Here is an 18,971-nt window from a genome sequence, read left to right as displayed (position 1 = left end):
CTGAGCTGCTGTTAAGAAATTAAGCAGCACTATTTTTCTTTTCCAGGAGATCACAGAGTGCTTTTTGACAGACCACTGCAGAGGAACCATGCTAATGAAACAAAATATTAAGGAATGCTAAAGCGTTTTGTTTCCTTAGCATAGTGTGAACACTTGAATCAGGGGGAAAAAACAAAAAGTTCCAGGTGTTTTAGACTGACAGAGTTCTGGGATGGCCAGGGAGGTCTGATGGTAGGATTATCCAGATGCTGACAATGGGCACAAGTGTTAACACAAGTTAATCACATGTGTAAGCATTTGTAGAATTGGGGTTTAAGAGTTTGAATAATGAATTTGTGACAGTTTTAAATCTCTGTTTTGATGTGAGCAAGTAACAGAAACTAATTCTAAAGGGTGCTTTTATTTAGTACAGTAAATCTTTAGACATACCTGTTCTTTAATACATAGAGAAGGATCAGAGAGTTGCCACCAAATGAGTGTCATAAATTATCAGTAAATGGCAGTAAATGACTTTGTGTGTGTGCTCTCAGCCCATTTTAAAAAGAGGTGGTGTGTATTAATGTTGGAAGTTGTTTAAATGTGACAGTATTTCTCTTAACATTTGGATTGGGCTGGGAATACAGGCTAATTTAGCACAGCTCAGGTGACAAGTTTTAAGTTGTAAAACCACAGCAACTGGTTCACCTCTGATTTTGTCCTTATCTTTAGTAATGAGATACTCATTCCTACAGGCTTAAAACTATCTTTTATATTACCACAAGTACATGTAAAATTGTATATATGTACAGTGATTATATATTAGGAGATTACTCTTCGGTTTATTTACTTACTGGTGGCTCCTGGAAAACTTTTTGTTCTGTCATGTAGGAAGCATTTAATAACTATTTCTGATAGGTGTTCTATATTAAGTATCACTTTTAGGGTATGTGTTTACATACTTCCATAAATAGTTTGTGTGTAAACATTATATGGCTTGGAAAAAAATGGAGAGAAGGGTGATGCAATAGACTGTTTCATTTGTAATATAAAAATAGTGATGGTTTGCCAGGTCAGTATGAATTCGGAGCTTCTCTCCTGTGAGTGAGTGCACAGGTTTGGGATGGCAGGCAGCACTCGTGAGTGTTAAGTTAAAACAGTGGGGGTATGCTGCAATATTTTCTTACTTCACTAAGACACAAAAGGCAATCCCTTACTTTTCCAGAGTTGGGAATTGAGTTATCAAATCAGCTGGTCTATTACTAGAATATTTGTAATTGATATGATAGTTAAGATTATGTAGATATCATGTAAGTTACTACTTATGGTTTTAATTATATTGTTAATTTGGGAAAACTCAGGGGAATATAATTATCACCACCAGCTTATCTTGCAATGAAGTTTTTTCATGTATTTCTGCTGACAGTGGGGCAATATTCAGCTTAGTATTTTTCTATCTATTTAATAAAATACCTTAAGTACTTTAAAAAGTCCTCTCACGACAGGTAACTTAGAGGCTGACTGCTCAGGCTAAAACTCACATTATGTGTTTAAAAAAATTGTCTCTGAAGTTGTAATTTGTTTGCCCCTCTGTATGGAGACCCAGCACAAGATACCTCTGCTCATGCTGTCTGCTTTCTAGAGCTTGATGCTGATCGTGTGTATTTAGGAGGACACCGTGGCTTTTCCTAAATGGCCTCTGTGTAGAGGTCCCTCTTGGACTTTGAACTTGGGCTCCTGAAGCATTTGTGAGTTGGACTCCAAAAGTCTTTGTTCTTCTGTGTGCTTGGTCGCACCCCACTGCTGCAGAATTTCAGTTAAACGTTAAAACTGAGCACTGAGCTGCACACAGGAGTCTGTTTTTCCATTGCTGTAGACTGGATTCAGAAGTCTCCACTGGATGGTGTCCCTGAAACAAAACAAAGCGAAAAAAACCCATTGCTTGTAACTTCAAAATGATTGACCCATTTTCCCTTATTGGGAGTTAAATTAAGTGTGAACAGAATTGGTTTACTGGTTTGTACACAAAAGTGCTTTATCAGAAGCTGAGGTGTGGTTTTGTCTGTAAATGGATGAAACAACAACTGTGGAAACTTTCCTTTGTAAAAAAGGGTTGAGGTTAGAGGCAGATGACACCAGGCTCTGGAAAAACTTTTCTCCCAAAGGAATTTGTTTGAAAGAGTTTGCTGTGAGAAACTGTAAGAGGACAGTTTATGCTGGAAGTTAAATCTTAGCCTGAGCTGTAGTGGCTGCCTCTGCTTTGACTATAAATAGAAAATACTTGTCTGCCAAATTTCAGTTTTTAGAGCCCTTTTGAATATGTGCCAAGGAAATAATATCTTAATTTGTATATCTGTTTATTTTCCTCCGTCTGTGCATAACTTGAAGTGGCAACTCTTATTAGGTTTTTTTTTAGGTTAACAAAAGTGAAAATGAACTTGGATAGTATTTTTATGTGGGACTTAAAAATTAGCCCGTAGCTATTTTTTTGTTTTCATGAGGGCACTCCCTCGCCCCCGACGTTATTGTGTTTATGATTAAGGTTGCGTCAGTTTTTCTTAACTGCTAAATTCATGTTGTCTTGTTTCATGCAGTGCAGACTGCTGCAGCATCAGTTTGTTGCCTTGGTGGGATGTGTCCAAACAGTGGGTAAAATTAAAGAAATGTTTAAAAATACGTAGCCAGTGTAAAATGTTGAGGCAGGCAAGTGGTTGGCAAGCGCAGGTATTTATTTATATCAAGTTAAAAGAGAAAATGTTGAGTGTACAGCTCGCTCTCCCACGGAGGTGATGCTCAAGTTGGGATCCTGACCGTCCGGGGTGGTTCTTCATTTTTGAAGGAAGGCTGGAGCCTTATGGATAAGACCAGAAGAAGTGAAGAAGTAATGTGCTCCTCTAAATTTGGGCTTGCCACTGGCCTGTACCTACACTGTTGTGCTGGCAGCCCTCCCCACTGGGTGGTCAGCTCTTCCCCGTTTGTCTTGGATCAGGACTGAGGAAAAGGAGGGCATATGGGACAGGACACTGGAGGCCAGGTCAGATGGTCGCACTGTGCTGTGCTGTAGGTTTGAGCTCCTCGGTAGCAAACATGACATAGCTCTGCCCTGTCCTAGTGCACATGCACTGAAGGTCTTGGGAGAGACCTGTCCTGCTGTTCTGGCTCAGGGTGGAAGCGGGCGCTCAAGCCAGAGCTCGTGCCAGCTGCCTCAGCGGAGGGCTGACATCTGACGGGTGCAGGGTACGTGACGTGAGTCATGACACCGTGGACAGGAGAGGGACAGACAGAGCCTGAGGTGTCCCAAGCAGACACGCACAAGGTTAAGTGCTGACACCCGCCATGGTCATCTCATCCCCAGCCTGGCTTTATGAGCAACTGGTTTTGCTCCGGGTGTTTCCTTGTCTGCTTGGCATGCGCAGAGGTGGTGCTTTGTTGGGGCTCTGGCTCTGGCAGCTCACCTCAGACTCAGCACAAGCGTGGGATAAACAAACTGTGTGTCTTTGCCAAAGTGCATTTTGGCTTTTAACAGAGGGAGGAGAATAATATTTTAATGAGGTGAGGCTGGTTGGGAGGAAAAGTCTTGCCGAAGCGGGACTACCTGTGAGTGCATGATTCATTCGTGGAGAGATGGATGACTGTTCTTTAATGATGGTGATGGGAAGATCCATGTTCCTCAAATGATACATGGGTTTGGCATTAAGTGAATCCTGAATTAAAATAATAATAATAACAGTGCCCTAGCCTGGTTTTCCCTCTAGCCTGATAGATGAGGCTCGCTCCTGAAAGGTGGGTAATGCATGCTGGAAGCCCGTTAATGCTGAGAAAGATTTCTAGTCTTTTAATTAAAAGCTGGGTGCTGCTGCTGCCAACAGCATCCTCCTCTCCTTTCCAATTTGATCTGAAAGAGAGGAGGAGGGGGCTGGTTCCTGGTGCTCTCAGGGAAGGTTTTGGGCTGTCAGTCACTCTCAAGTACATGGCTAATTTGGGGCTTTGTGGAGATGCCTGAACTCCAAAAGCAAGTCTAGTTTTTAGAGGCTTTCTTCTCAGCAGCACTGATCTGGCTGGCATAGCTGTGCATGGGCTCACCGTGCTGCTTGCTGTTTGAGTTACATAGAGGTGCCTGGCTCTCTCTGAGCATTTCATGGCATGAGATGCCACCTGTGGCCTCTGCTTCAGGAGTGGAATACCTCCAGGCAAAGTGTCCTGAAGTGGCAGCATGCCTATGCCCCTCTGTATGGGCTGTCTTGTCTTGTTCCTCAGTTTATAAAAGATATACAGATACTGTTGAGGATATAGGGGGAGAGTGTGGCCCTGGGCTCTTGACTTTGACACTGGCATTGGTTAGAAACTAAATTTCTGTCTTAGAGAAAATTCATTTTCAGAAGAACTTTCATTGCAACCAGAGGTAAAGGAGAAAACAACAATTGCCTTTAGAGGGAGAGAAATGCTGCAAGGTCCTGTACTGGGAACACTGAATCACCATTTTTAGTTTCGAGCTTTGCAGATGGAAGCTGTTGTCAGCTTTGCTTCCTCTGGAAGATGGGAATATTCCAGTGAAGCAGCTGCAGACCCATCACTGCTGTTTTCCCATGGAAAATGTTGATATTATTAAAAGGGCACTTTCTGTCAGAGAAGCATTCTGCCAGACGTTTCCTGACCTGGCTTTGTATTTAACCTTTTGTCTCACTTTCTCCCATCTGTGAAATGGATGCGCTCATTCTCCTGTATAAAATTCTCCACCTGTATAAAATGCTGGAATTTCTGGATGAAATTATGACCATGCGGTCTTATTTAAGATCAAATTCCTTTGAAAGATTCAGCTGCTTTCGTGGCAATTCCCCGTGGAGCTGGTCCTATTTCTCACTTAGGTAGGAACTTTTAAATGCAAACCTTAAACAAAGTTTATTATTGTCAAATTATGTGCATTCATCTATTCCATCTGTGTGACATGCAGATGATTCCTTTATTTTACCACTGCTGCTGTGTGTCCTGGGAAGCTTATTTCTTGTCCCTCTTCCAGTCTGCCGAAGAATTTTACTTCAACATTTGATTTGCATAAATTAATCAGACTAACATATCAGGAATATTTTTGAGCCTACTCCTAAACTATGATGGCAGATATTTTATTTTAAGTGTCTGTTTTGTTGTTGCTGTTGATAACAAAAGCAACGAGAGGGGAGGAATGAGCTGCGTTTCTCGTCTTAGTTTTGTCTACACTTAATTGACCGCAGGGGCTGCAGTGTTTCTGTTCATCAAAAAAAATGTGTGTTACGTACTCTAATAAATCAAAAGCTAATTTGGGATATGAAAAGATACTTTCTTTGCAGCAGATGAGACAATTAGTAGCACTTCAGTTTTAATGTAGTCTGTATTTGAACCAGAGTTGCTAAGGATGACATGTTTATTCTGTAACTTGGCAGTTTGTGAATTTTGTTACTTTTGAAGGAGTTCTTAGAGATGTTTTGGTCATGTGATGTATGCTTTGGTAGGTTGACAGAGTTTGAAGATACACCAACCAGTCAACTAACCATAGATGAGTTTATGAAGATTGACTTGGAAGAAGAATGTGATCCTCCTTCATTTACAGCTGGTCAAAAAAAATTGAAGATACAGCAGGTGAATTCTGAATTGGATACTCTCTCTATTTTTCTCCTCTATACTCCTTCTGTGCATTCCTTTCTAATCAGTTAATATGAAATCCTAACTGACCAGCCTTTGGTAAGGTTTAGTTACATTTATTTTGAGGTTCTTGTGTGGTTTAGTTTCTTTACGAAACATGAACTAAAGCTGGCACCAGAGGAGAAGATTTTACTGCTGTCATAGTAATTTCTTATGTTATTGGTTTGTTAGGGTTTTTGTTTGTTCTAAATATGCTATCATGTAGGCGAATCAGTGATGTTCTGAAGAGCCTGCCAGGTGCTGTAGGTCAGAGCTTCACTCTGCCATCACCTGTGTGCTCTGTCTGGTGTGAGCACTCCAGTCACAGTGCTATCCTTGTGCGTGCTCACATCTGCAGGCACAGTGACACGGTCAGAGTGCTGAAGAATGAGGCCTTTTATTTACAGCTTGCCAGAGTGAAGGGTCTTTTTGAAGTATATAGATGGGGGAGATAACATTTGAATTGGTCAGTATTTTGAAACTTGTCTGTCTTACCTGTCTGACACTACAAAGTAATTTCAGTTGTGAATCAAAACCTGCTGAGTGCTTTTAAAATACCCTGCCATTTTCTGTCTCTATATACAGTTCACAAACAGTTAAAAATTGTGCATCTTTTTTTAGTAATTTCATGTTTATTTTGTTTGTTTTCATTTCAGCTTGAGAAGGCATTATCAAAAAAGCTGGAGGATTTTGAAGGTATAAGTTGTGTTTAGTGTGACATATCACTCATTTCTTCAAAATGATATCAGTGATTGCTGAGTTTTATTTTTATTTTAACACCACAGGAGAAATATCGAGCTACCAAGATGAAATAGAGATTGAATTAGAAAACAGTAGACCGAAAGCAAAAGGTGTATTTGCAAATTTCACTAAAGATGGTAAGTCTGTAAAGTCTTATGGCTACTTAAATAGTATCAGGTTCAGATCAGGCAGTCTGAAGTGTATGAACTTTATTGTGATAAATGTGATCATATATATGCTTGCATAGTACAAGATCTCTTTTGCATGGGGGTTCTCTCTGCCAAATACTTGATTCATAGTTCAGTCTTCAAAACAACTACATTGTGACAGTTCATTAATGATTTCAGTTGTTTTTCTTTCCTGGTGCAGTATAAGCTTGGCACTGGCACCTGAGAATGTTTCATCACTGAAGGTGCAGTGGACCACTATCTAGACCCTTCTGTCGCCAAATTCTCCAGTTGACTTCCCATATGGAAAGGATTTGTGCAGGTTGAACTGGCTATTTTTAATTTGTAATTATGCCAGGAAATAGCTGACTTCTCTCACAAAGCCCTTTTGCCTAATTTGATAAGACAATGCTTTTATTTTAAATGTTGACTGTAGTCACAAAAATGCATTTTAATAGTCAAGGTAATGAATTTGAAGAGCATCTGGGAACTCCATGTATTCATATGTTGAACTAAAATATTGTGTATTTTGTCTACAGATTTCCTCTAAAGATTTTTATTCTTTAAGTGAGCACCTCTCTATTTATTTAGTTTCTGTAGCAGATGGTATGCAATGATCTGTTGGGGGTTTTTTCCCCTGCAGATTCTATAGAAGATAATGCCTCTAGCATACTTGGAGAGGAGGAGGCAGAAGATGAGGAACTGGAAGCAGCTGCTAATCACTTAAACAAGGACTTTTATGATGAACTTCATGAGAAGGATAGAGTTAAAAAAAATGAAGAAGGGGAATGCAGAAATGGAAATGAAACTCTTGTAAGACCACCTGCACTGGAATCCTTGCTCGGCCCACTCCCCACTGCCGCTAGTCTTGGCATAACAGAGTCCATAAAAGAGTGCATATCCACTAAGGACCAAGAGCCTGGTGAGTAGGAGTTCAGTTCAGCTCGGAGCAGAAACTGGACACAAGCAGCCACTTGTGGGTTTGTTGTGTAATTTCCCTGTATCTTGTTGGTTACTGTGGCAGCAATTCCGTGAATCAAAGTAACATTGGGGGTACAACAGCTGTGAGGCTGGATGGGATGAGTGGTCTTGGTTGTTGATGTGGGTTGATGTGATTGTTGACATCTGCTTCTCTGGAAGTTGCAGGAAAATCTGGAGTGTCTCATTATTTTCTGAAGCCTGAGAATGTGTATCTCTTGGTTAAGTCGATTTGCAGTCATATGATAGCTGATGGGCATATTTCAAGCCATGAAGTCTCAAGTAGGAAATTGGAGGAAGCGGATCCCTGTAAATATGACTGGAAATTAAAACCCAAGTACGAGAATTTTAGATCAAGGCAGACTTTCTCAGGAGACATTTTACTGTAGTCAAACATGATGCAGTCTGTTTCTGACTGAGAATCTTTGCAAATGGCAAACATTTAAAATGTTTGAGAGAGGAAATAACTGGTTGTATGCTTTTTTCTTTGATATGGACTTTAGTGTGTGTTGTGCTGGTTCTGCTCCATTTTTCTTAAAACCTCCAGATTTGTCGGTAGCATACAGCTCTGTGTAGCACAGGACTGATCAAACAAAGAAGCCAGTTTTGCCACAGCCATTAAAGTAGCCAGTACTGCAAACAGCCAGTCATCCAGGCAGGTTTGTTTGCTTTTTCGCATGTGTTCTTGAACTTTATGGAGATGGCATTTTTTTTAATTCCTTTTGCATCCTAGTGACTCCGAAAACAGAGCATATCTAAAGGGCATTTTACTCTTTTCTTTATCAGAGTTAATTTTTCCATCATAACACACACCTATCCAAATCTGTTTTGTCAGCTTACTTGGGGGTCGATGCAACAGAACATTTTGTTATCCAAACTGTTCTGATGCTGATTTCTGCTCAACAGCACCAACTTGTAATAAGGTAATCCCTGCCTGAACACATTCAGATTCTTATTATGTTAGTGTTCACTCTCCAGAAATGTGGAAGGATGATTGCATGTTCGTATTTTGTACAAAGAAAATCATATACAAACAGTTGAGTGGTTTTGGTTTTGTTTTAATTACGATTAAGAAAATGGATGGCTTGTGGCTCATCTTTCTCCGGGAAATCAGCGGTTTGTGTCGAAGAGAGGTCAGTCATGGCTAGAAGCTGTTGTTGTCTGGCTACCCACTGACCTGTAAAAAGGAGTTCCCCATGATGGACATTTCTCAGCTGGCATTGCTATTGACCATTTTAATGGACAGGCTGAGGACTGAGTTTAAAGATCAAACTAAGCTGGCATAGCCAGGTAGGTTCCTTTGAGTCAGGCTTCAGGCAGGTGGGCAGGAGAGTGCAGGGCTGCTCGTGCTATGGCTTGTCTGTATTTGCTGTTTGTTTTCTTGCAAAAGTGGAGGATGTGCCAAATGAACTGAATTTCGAAACCAAGCAGGTTTCAGTATGTTCACTCTCTTTCAGTGCATCTGAGAAAGCACTGCGGGTGTTTGAACGAGTACTTGTTTTCTTAACATATGAAGTTCATATGCAAAATTACTGTTTTGCTTTCATTTTGATTGTAGATCTTGCCCCAAACTTTGTTGGATTTTGGGTGGTTTTTCTTGGTTTGGGGGAAGGGTGTTTGGGGTTTTATTTGTGGGTTTCTTCGTGGTTTGCTTTTGGTTGCCTTTTTTTTCCCCAATGACTCTGTTATTTATTTTAACAATTTAAAAGTTTCATGTTAAGTCCAATTCACTTTGGTTATGCCTGTGCTACAGGATAGTCGTGATGGGTGCAGTTCCCAGTCTCCAAGCCCTTGCCATGCAGTGCCTGTGTGGTGTGGGTGCATCCTAGTGGTGTCTACATCATCCTCCTGAGGACCTGGTTTCCTTCGGGAAGTTGTCTGTATTTAGGAGCAGCAGTGGAGCTTTAATGTCTTTCAGGTGACTGGGAACTAAGTCTAGCAGAAGATGGGAAAGCACATCTGGCTTGCAGTTGGCATGTCATTATGGTGAATAAAGAAAACCTCTTGTTAAGATGCCTCTCATTGGTTACCTGTGCATTGTTGTTCTGAACCCTGATGAAAACCAGCATAGGTGATTCTGGCACCTCAGGCAGTGATGTCTTGAGTTCTGCCTCGTAGTTCTGGGAAATCTGGGAAGGGTTTGTACCTGGAGGTAGCATGTTCTTCTATCAGACCAACTGGTATAGTTGTAAAAATCAGACAGCTTGCAGGTTGGTGGACCCTTCTTTAAACGTGAAAAAGAAATGGCAGTTTTCAAAACTAAATACAGAATGAAAGCAGTTGCTCAGAGTTTGAGATGGCACAGTTACAGTACGTATGGAGGGAGGAGGAAAAGCTCACAAAATTTCCTGGATTTATCCTGTGTATTTGAATTTGCAGTTTATATTGTGAATTTCAGCTGACTGCAGCTTTTCTGTGGTAGTTCATATTCCAAGATCTAAGTCCACTGGAAAACGGAGAATGTTGTTGCTACACTGAACCCTTTCGGTGATGTTCTGGTCCTTCTCCACAGCTAAGTCATAAACCAGGAAACTTTCCCTTCCCTCGGCCCTCTCCAACCCTGAGTCATCTTCCTCTGCATGGTTCAGGTTGGGCAGGAGACTTTACCAGGATGATTTTGTATCCACTGCTGGACTCCACATGTCATTGGATGGGTGTATTATGTCCAGTCAGTTCAGTGGTTGGAAATGGCCTGCCTGGTGCTCCGTGGTGGGGAGGCCCAGCAAACCCTCGTGGTGATGCAGGTGGCTCTTAAATAGGAGCTCAGCAAACAGGTGCAGTATGTGCCATGTTTGGCCTCCTTAAATGCAGGTTGTCTCTTCTCCTCTCTGTAATGATCTCTCTTCCTCAAGAAAAACTCTGCTGTATGTACCTCCTACAGTCTTTTCATTTGGCTTTGGCATGTGGTAATTCAGTTTATAATTGGCTGCATCAGCTGCACCTTTGTGCTATGGTGGCTGCAGCAACAGCAGAAGGTTTCTCACAAACTGCTTTTGCAGATAAGACTTAGTGCAGAGCCCAAGTATTAAGAAAAAATAAGTGTATTTTTGCTCCACTTACAGTTGGTATTTGGGTAGTGTGAGCTTGTCCATATGAATGTTTTATGGAAAGCACAGTATTTTAGCAAATTTGCATTACAAAGACAGCATGTAAGATACCAGGTTAATGAGTCTGAGGCAGTAAAGTGCTTAGAATAAACACTACATTTGGCTGTTTTTCCCTACAAAGTGTGTTAATTTGCAGAAACTTTAAGCTGAAAAATGTTTGAGTTTTTGCAAACTGCTTCTTTCTCCTTCTTCATGATAAATGTGCTTTATGGTGAGATCTCAGTTTCAGAGATGGAGGTTGGGTACATCAGTTGGTCCATTTTCCTGGCGGTGCAGCATCCCAGCATCCTCATCACTTTTTGATTCTGCAGTGCACCATTTCTTTTAGAAGACGGTGACAGGCAAATATCATGAAGTTTGTTCCCAAGAAATAACATTCTTTGGTGTAAGATTTCCCTCTGCAATTTATTTTTACGTCCCTTTTATACCGCTTCAAATACTTTATCATCTTTCTTTGTGTTTCTGTCATTCTGATGTTTGCTGGCTGTCACCCTGTCCACATTGGGCTGGACACTGCCAGTTCATCTCTTCTTGCCACATGAAGGAAAAGTGAGGAAGGTCTGGTAATAACAGAGATAAAGGCAAAATACAGTGTGTACACAGACTGTCTTTATATAACTTCCCCTTCGCAATCTAGTGCTTGAGGCCTGATTTATGTTTTGTTTTGAATCAAATTTCACATGTAGTTGTTTAAGGCAGTAGTTTCAAGTGCTGTATGTGAAGTGGGTGGCAACATGCTCCTGCACGTCCTCATGAAAGTAAGCGGCTTTTGCAGTGAGAAATCGCCGTGCATGTTCCATCTTGTGCTTGGTCAGGCACCCAGCGAGCTGCATTCGCTGCTAATTTCACAAAGAATACATGAGAAAGGTTCACAATTAACAGTTTGCTCATTTGTTGCTCCTCGTGTTTACGCCTCCATTACTGCTGCAAGCATGATCTGGCAGGGGCTGAGGTTGAAGGATATTGCCATTGATTTCTGTGGGTGTTAAAGGCCCCATGCAGGCTGTGTTCATTGATCGGGCAGTCGTCGTCCCTGTGTACAGGGCTTGTTCAGCTTCTTACTCAGGGAGGATTTGAAAAGTGGTTAAAAGTGATCTGATACGAGGTGGGGACAGGCTCGTCCTTCTGGGTCTTACCTGTCTTCTGGACTTTATCCCCTGCAGCTGCCAGCTCCCACTTCATACCCTCTCCTGGCCTTGGGGCTTCTCCAGTCCTCCCACGAGCAGATTCACCTCCCTCACCCAGCAAGGGAAAATGGATGTGTGTGTGAACCCCCTTCTTTGTTTTGGCAGCAACAGATGACCAGTGCCAGCAGCACTGCAGGCAGGGAAGTTTGCAGAAACGTGACATTCTGCAGGGTCTGAGGTGCTGTGGAAGGATTCTCAGGGGCCTGCAGGCTAAAGGTGGCTGGAGAATGGCTGTTGAGGGATGCATGTGCCAAGGAGAGTTGTTCACCTTGTCTGGGATCCCATCGTGGATTGGGGCATGGCGAGCAGCAGGGTCACTGCTGTCACCATTACTGCTCCATCGATGGTTGGGTGTTGATTGTACTGATTTGTACTGATTTATACTGATTTCTTCTTCCAGCATCCTCCTTTTTTCCTCAAATTGTGTCTGAATATATCACTGCTATGTTCCAGTATTTGAAGAGTGACTACAGAGAGGATGGAAACTCCATTTTTACAAGGGGTCACATGGAAAAGACAAGAGTTAATGGGTATGGGTTACTCCCAGGGAGATTTGAATTGGAGAGAAAAAGAAATTTTTTCACAGTGAGATCATCCATTTGATTAATTTCCCCAAGGAAGTGATGGATTCCCCAACTTTGGAGACTTTTAAGATTTGGCTGGACAGGGTGCTGGGCCATCTTGTCTAGACCATGAAAGGTTGGACCAGATGATCCTTACGGTCCCTTCCAACCTGGTATTCTTTGATTCTGTGATATAATCAGTAGAGAGAACACTATAAAGCTCTATTACATCATAATTGCTGCATACATGAGAAACAAAGCTCCTGAGTTTAGCACTAATTGTGTTACATATTCAAAAGACACCTGGTGATCAGCACAAGAGTGCATGTCCCCATCCTGATCACTCTTCTTCTGGCCTCTGGCCTCAACGCCGCGGTTGCTTCGGTGGTTTTAAGCCCCACCTCTGGAAATGAGCCGTGTGCGGGACCTGCTCGGTGCCACCTTCCTTGTGCAATGCCTTCAGAGCACTTGGAGGGTTTGATCTTTGTCTCTGTGTGCCGTTTGCTGATTGGAAAATATCTTCTGTGGCAGGACCAGCCCTGTCCCGATTTCGAGATCTAAACAATAAAAACCTTGGTACAAGCTGATCTTCCTACTCTGGCCTCCATATGCCTGTGTTTGGCAGCCTTGACGGGCTGTATCCCTGATTGAGCCTTCATTACGCCGTTAATGAGATGTGAAGAGCTTGTTGCAGCCAGAGCAGTAATATGAGACCACCAGCTGCTTTGAGTGCAGTTTTTTGATACCTGAAGTCTTGGGTATGAATTACAGATGACAGGATTTTCTTACTTGACTATGTATGTCACTCACGCACAAGTACTGTGTGTGCATGTCTTCCTCCAAAATCTGAGTGCAGGTTTTTTCATGCAGGATCTTTGCATTTCATTAAAGGATAGGAATGCTATAAATTCGTTCCATATTCATGCCGTAACTAGGAAGGTTAAGGGATGAAAACTAATCATCGAGTTTGGCTGAAAGATTTCCAAACAAATCTAGAGAGGGGTTTTGGAGAGAAACCTGCAGTTTGTTAGAGCCATCAGGGAGATAAATTCTAGTGAAAGCATAAGCTGAATCATGTGAGTACATTTTTATAGCATTTATGGACATTTTAGGAACTTTCCAAAGGACCGGGTTATCGATATGGACACTCCTTATAGAAAAATTCGTGTGGTTTTTGTCAGAAGTGTTGGTCGAAAAGAACTGCCCCAGAGTAATGGATGCTGGGGTTGGGAAAAGGTGCTGGAAAGTAGGGTTCAGGTTCCTGAGCCAAGTGAAGAACATCGATCTTTTAAACCTTACTTGGCCATGTCACCTGTGAATGAAAGCCCTTAGCCCATGGCTGTCCTGTTATCCCGCTGTTATCCCAGCTGTTTTAGGGGAGAAAGTCTCCTTCTCCTTCTTCTTATTTTTTTTGCTTCTTAAAATTCTGTTCTAGAATAGGAAATGCTTTAAAAACTTGAAAGCTTTTCCAGGGTTGGAGGTTTTTTTTGCCTGCATCATTCTGACTGCAGCGGGCAACGTGTCTTTTCTGTCTTGAATTTTTCTGATAAAAGCAATGGTGGAAAATGAGCTTTATTTTCAGTTTGAGTAGTGTAAAAGCCTTACATTGCTCTTTGATGAGTCTAACCAGCCGCTTAAGGCCTCATCCTCCCTTGCTTGAGGAAAAAAAAAAGGCAAAAAGGTGCTTTTTGCACTCACTGCTTCAGCTGGCTGCTGCCTGCAGGCTCTTTGGAGAAGGAGGTGGCAGCAGGGCTGTGTCTCCAGCTTGGAGACCTGTGGCCGGGGGAAGAGGTTGAACATGTGGAACAGGGGCTCTGATGTGTCCTTCTGTGTGTTGATAATTGACATGTATGTGCTTGCGACATCGATCCTGCTTTTTAGTGGAGCAAGGAGAAGCAGTCAGCCACAGCTGGGTTTTATGCATTGTTTTCCATCGTGTTGAGGGGAAGTCCAAGTCTGCTGTCATCTGCTCCAGCACAGCTGCTCCCCTGGGCAAACAGGGAGAAGAGGAGAAGCTCACCTGGGGATTTAGAAATGGTCCTTTTCTCATACCTAAATAGTGGAATTGCAAAAGCAGCTGTTCCCCAAATACTAAGGGAGGGTTGTGTTTCGTGGTTGACTTAGATACCTCAGCATTTGTAGGTGCCAATCTAAGGTTTTCCTTCTGCTGGGGCTTCTTTTCAAGATTTTCTCCTCTCTGCACTCCCTAGCTGCTGGTCCTCTGCATGGGAGGTACTTTCAGGGGCATTTATAATTGCTCCTGCCTTTCTGCAGGTCAATTCTTAAGGAATCTATGGAAACATAACCATCTGAGGGATCATCGTCCTGCTCTTTAACCTTGGTGGAAATAGAATAGTTTGAGCTGGGAGGAACCTTTAAAGGCTATCTGGTTCAACCACCCTGCAATGAGCAGGGACATCAGCTAGATCAGAGCCCCCAACCCTGACCTTGAATGTTTCTAGGGATGGAATATCCACCTCTCTGGGCAACCTGCACCAATGTTTTGCCACGCTCAACCTTGTAGACTGCGGATTAAAACAAGATTCAGGGAGGTGATGTTCGGGGGATGACACAGACACCTACAGGCACTCAGGAAACCTGGCTAAAAAACCTCTCTGCGAGTATGAGAATTATCCTTTTCTGCACCTGCCAGAACTGGAGCCCATTAACACTCATGGTTATTTGGTTAGGTGGCCAGTTTGCAGGAGAAACTGCCCTGCCCTTCTGCCAAAAAGGAGGAAAAGTCACCAAAAAAGCTCAAGTGAAAACTGGAATTGTTCTTTAGAGAACTGTGGAAAGTGAAATGTGTGGAGGCTACAGAGAGGATGTTAAATTTGCACAGAAAGCTGACTGCTGAGGAGGATGTTATCTGAGCAATTCATCACAGTATCTGAAATGTCAGGAGTGGAGGCCTGGGTTCAGTTCAGGGAATCTCCGTGGTCTCAGTTGTTATTGAGAATAAAGACTTATTAACCCAGGTCAAGGAGCCACCAAACATGCCCTTGGAAGAAGGAAATACAGCACGGAGAGATTTGCAAGGCTTAGCTACTTTAGGTTTAACACGATGGGTAATAAATCCATGTGTGGGTGCTGTGGTGGATCCCTACCCCTTGGGTTTGTCTGAAAAGCTAAAATAATCCTCCATTTAGTTCTTCATTTTCTTGTGATACAGGTTCAGCTGGTAAAGGCAGTACCTGGAAACTGAAAATCCACCGAAGAAAACCCTTTAAATGGAGTGCTGTTTCTGCAAGGTTTTAATGTCTTTGTGCAGCAGTTGTGTTGTTTTGCTTTTGTTCGGTAGCTTTGAATTTAGTTTGAAAAACTAATTCCTATATCCTCTTAAGGATTAACTTCATCACACCCCTACACACTTCATCTGTTTTTGTTTGTTGGTCTTAAGTCCGTGGGACTGTCACAGCAGGCAAGATGCACGGGCTGGACTGTGACTTGTGTAGATGACCCTTGTAATTAGGGATTTCAGCTGTGGCACTACGGACTGGTGATGAAAACAGTCGTGAGTTTAGCCTTGTATAATTGTAGTTTGACATTTTTGGTTTGCTAAATGCTTTCATAACTAAAAGGGATGTATTATCCAATAGAGGAAGGATATTAATGTTGACACTGTTGGCAATTAAAAACAATTTTGGAAACTGAGTTTTACTACTCCGAATTGCTTTTGAAACAATTTGTTTTTCAGTGTTACTTTAGGATTGGTTCATTTATTAGGTCTTTTTTCTCGTGTGACAATGAGATAATTGCTATTTATTTTTTATCTTGCAAGCAATAATAATTAAAGCAGCCAAATATAGAGTCTGCTTTGACCTGTAATCAGAGTGACCTGTCAACATGAGGCTACTGTAGTCTTCAGCTTTTCAATTTAATTTTGTTTCATAGGCACTCACCAGAATGCATTCAGTAGGGCTGAAAAAATTGTGGTTAGAGTTTTCAGTGTTCATTAATTGCAGTGGTGCAGAGCTGTAGAAACAAACAGATAAGAACAACTTTGGGTTGGCTATTAATAGCAAAAATTGTGATCTTTTATCTAGGACTGGGTGGGCTGTGTTGGGCCAGTGTCTGAAGCGGCCAGAGGAGGAGATGCTGGCAGGCTGCCAAGGGAGGGGTAACTGCAAATTAGGGGAAAATTGCAAAGAGTTGACTCCGGGGAGTTTCTGCAGCCAAGTTTTGCTAAAAGGAAGCAGAAAGTATTTTATTTTTAAAGTTAGCCGTTTAAGGTAAGGCTCAGCTTTCATATTGAAACGTATGTGTACACCTAAGATTGTGGAAGTTGTTTTCTGTGATGAAAGACCTGGACATCTACAACTGTGTTATAGGAATGATAAGGGAATGAATGTGAAATGAGATTGCGTAAATAATGCTGTTAAGTAGTACCCGGAAAGAAATTCAGAGCAAGGAACGAGGCTTTTGAAGCAGGTATAAACGCAGAAGCCAGAAGTAAACAGCTGTGCAGTGGGTGGAAGGATACCATTTTTCAGCAAATGCACTACTTAAATGCCATGTTTGATTTAGTTATGGTGGGGAAGCCACTGTGTGCTCACAGATGGGAAGGAACTAAACAGTGCTCTGTGACCAAATCCTGAACACTAACATAGGATCAAGGCAAATGACTTTGGTCACTGGACAGTGATTTTGGAAGTTATGCTTAATGGTCCTTATTAATTTCCTCGTAAAGGTGAAAAATGCAAATCTACAATACCATTGAAGTCATGTATTGAAATGCCCCTATCAACATGAAATGATGTCACCAGTGGAGGTATTTTATTCTGGCAGTATTTTTCATTAAATAAAACATACTTCAGTGAGAACTTGCTTTTCCATGGAGTCCCTCTTTGCACTTCCAAGCTGGAGTTTTTTGCACTTAGTGGGAGCACTGTGTTTGTGTCTCACGGCTCTGTAGCTGCTGCAGAACTAAGGCAAAGCTCCTGTGCCAAGTTCTTTCCCAAGAGCAAAGATAAAATCCCCGGTTTATACTGCACTTTTTGGGTTTGGCCTCCAGTTTTAGAGTGGAGCAGGTGTGTCAGGATGTGCTGTTGTGGGTGCTGTTGGTTGAGGTTAAGAAGTGTCTTGCCTTCCTGGCTCATCCCCCTCCTATCTGCTGGCATCGGCCTCCCTCACTTGGGTCTGTCAAAAGTGTCACAGGCTCGTGCAGGCTTTTTTAATAATGGCTTTTTTAATAATGGCTTTTTTAATAATTTTGATGGATGTGTGTTAGGGAATGATGCCTTGGCAGGTACAGAGGCAGCTGAGAGGGAGGTGGTACCTCCAGCAAATGGAAGGGGCACAGGGCTGAGTGAGGGGTGCAGAGACCAACTCCCCTGTTCAGCTAGGGTTGCAGCAGCAAAGAACGTGTATTTTGGAGGCTGAGTGTGTCATTCGTGCCTGTGCTGAGGTACCAGTGCTGGAAAGCTTTTACAATCCATCGGTGACCTGGGATGGGCAGTTTCAGATATGCTGTTGCCCAAGGTCACTTTATAGTGCAGGGTCTTTGTAGAGAGTAAGGTTGATTCTTGGAAGTTCAGCTCCAGAAACACAACACTTAGAAATCTGGGAGCAATGAAGAAGTTTGGTTTAACAAGGTGGGGAGGGAGTTCAAAAAGGTATGCTGAATTCTCTCCTGAAAAAGCCTCCTTTTAAATTTAAAGTTTATTGCTTTGTCTCGACTTTCAGAAAGCCTGCATGAAACTTCCTTGCCTTTGAAAGCTTGATAGAAACTCTTGAAGTACTTTGACTGAAACAGAAAATTTAATAGTGAGGCATTTTGAACACAGAGCGATGTTTGTGGGCAAGTAATTTAAACAGGTAGTAATATGAAACAGTGTTGCACTTGAAAGGCTACAACTGGTGTACACACACAAATGGGCAGGAATAGCACTGGGAGCAATAAAATCTAGGGATGCTTCATACTGCTTTCATTGCAAACGATTTTTATGGTACGACCTGTGAAGCAATTGAAATGCAGAGAGCTGGCACATCACTAGATTGATAATTCCTCCTGCTATTTACAGCTTATTCTCAGTACAGATGTCCCCAATTCTTTCTTTCTATCACATTAAAGTTTCTTGTCTGCTTCTATTCCATGCCTGCCTCAAAAGTGGCATTTTTCAAAATTGTCCCTCCAATTTATTTTTTTCCCCTCTTTAAAAGTTTATATCAGATGAAACCTAACTGCTAGTTTTTATCCCAGGGTTTACACTTAAATTTTTAACAAGCTCGTTTTTAAGATCAGTCTTCTTTGAGAGAGCACTTGGCTGATCCATCAATAATTATGTAGCAATAAAGCAACTGTGTAAAAATGGCACCTTTGTGCCAAACAGATTGGTTTGCAGAGCCACTGATAAAGATGAATGTTTATTACAATTTACTATGCTTGGTTCTGCAGATGCAATATAGCTATTTTCTTTTTGGCTTATGTGTCACAAAAAGTAATTTCCAATTGTGGAATGTTTATGGTAATAAGGATGTATAACTTGGGAGAGCCCAGACTGACTTTCAAATACCAGCATGAGTTTGCAATGCTGGTAATTTAGAAAAAAAATAAAGAACATTTCTTTCTTTTCTTTTTTTTTTTTTTTTTTTTTT

General features: G+C 41.9%; 1 protein-coding gene across 1 annotated transcript in view; it reads left to right on the top strand.

Annotated features, from left to right (window-relative positions):
- The window catches only part of BRF1 (BRF1 RNA polymerase III transcription initiation factor subunit), a 171,004-nt gene that overhangs the window by 95,290 nt on the left and 56,743 nt on the right, over positions 1–18,971 (top strand). The window contains exons 8-11 of the mRNA XM_027716641.2: positions 5,463–5,589; positions 6,288–6,327; positions 6,417–6,509; positions 7,183–7,461. Of these exons, the coding sequence (XP_027572442.1) occupies positions 5,463–5,589; positions 6,288–6,327; positions 6,417–6,509; positions 7,183–7,461 (539 nt within the window). The remainder of the gene's footprint in view (positions 1–5,462; positions 5,590–6,287; positions 6,328–6,416; positions 6,510–7,182; positions 7,462–18,971) is intronic.

This window comes from Pipra filicauda, unplaced genomic scaffold, assembly GCF_003945595.2.
Source record: "Pipra filicauda isolate LSUMZ 115617 unplaced genomic scaffold, ASM394559v2 scaffold151_size3305965_pilon, whole genome shotgun sequence".
Classification (NCBI taxonomy): Eukaryota; Metazoa; Chordata; class Aves; order Passeriformes; family Pipridae; genus Pipra; species Pipra filicauda.
The sequence above is the reverse complement of the archived record's forward strand: the minus strand, read 5'-3'. Positions and strand labels throughout refer to the sequence as shown.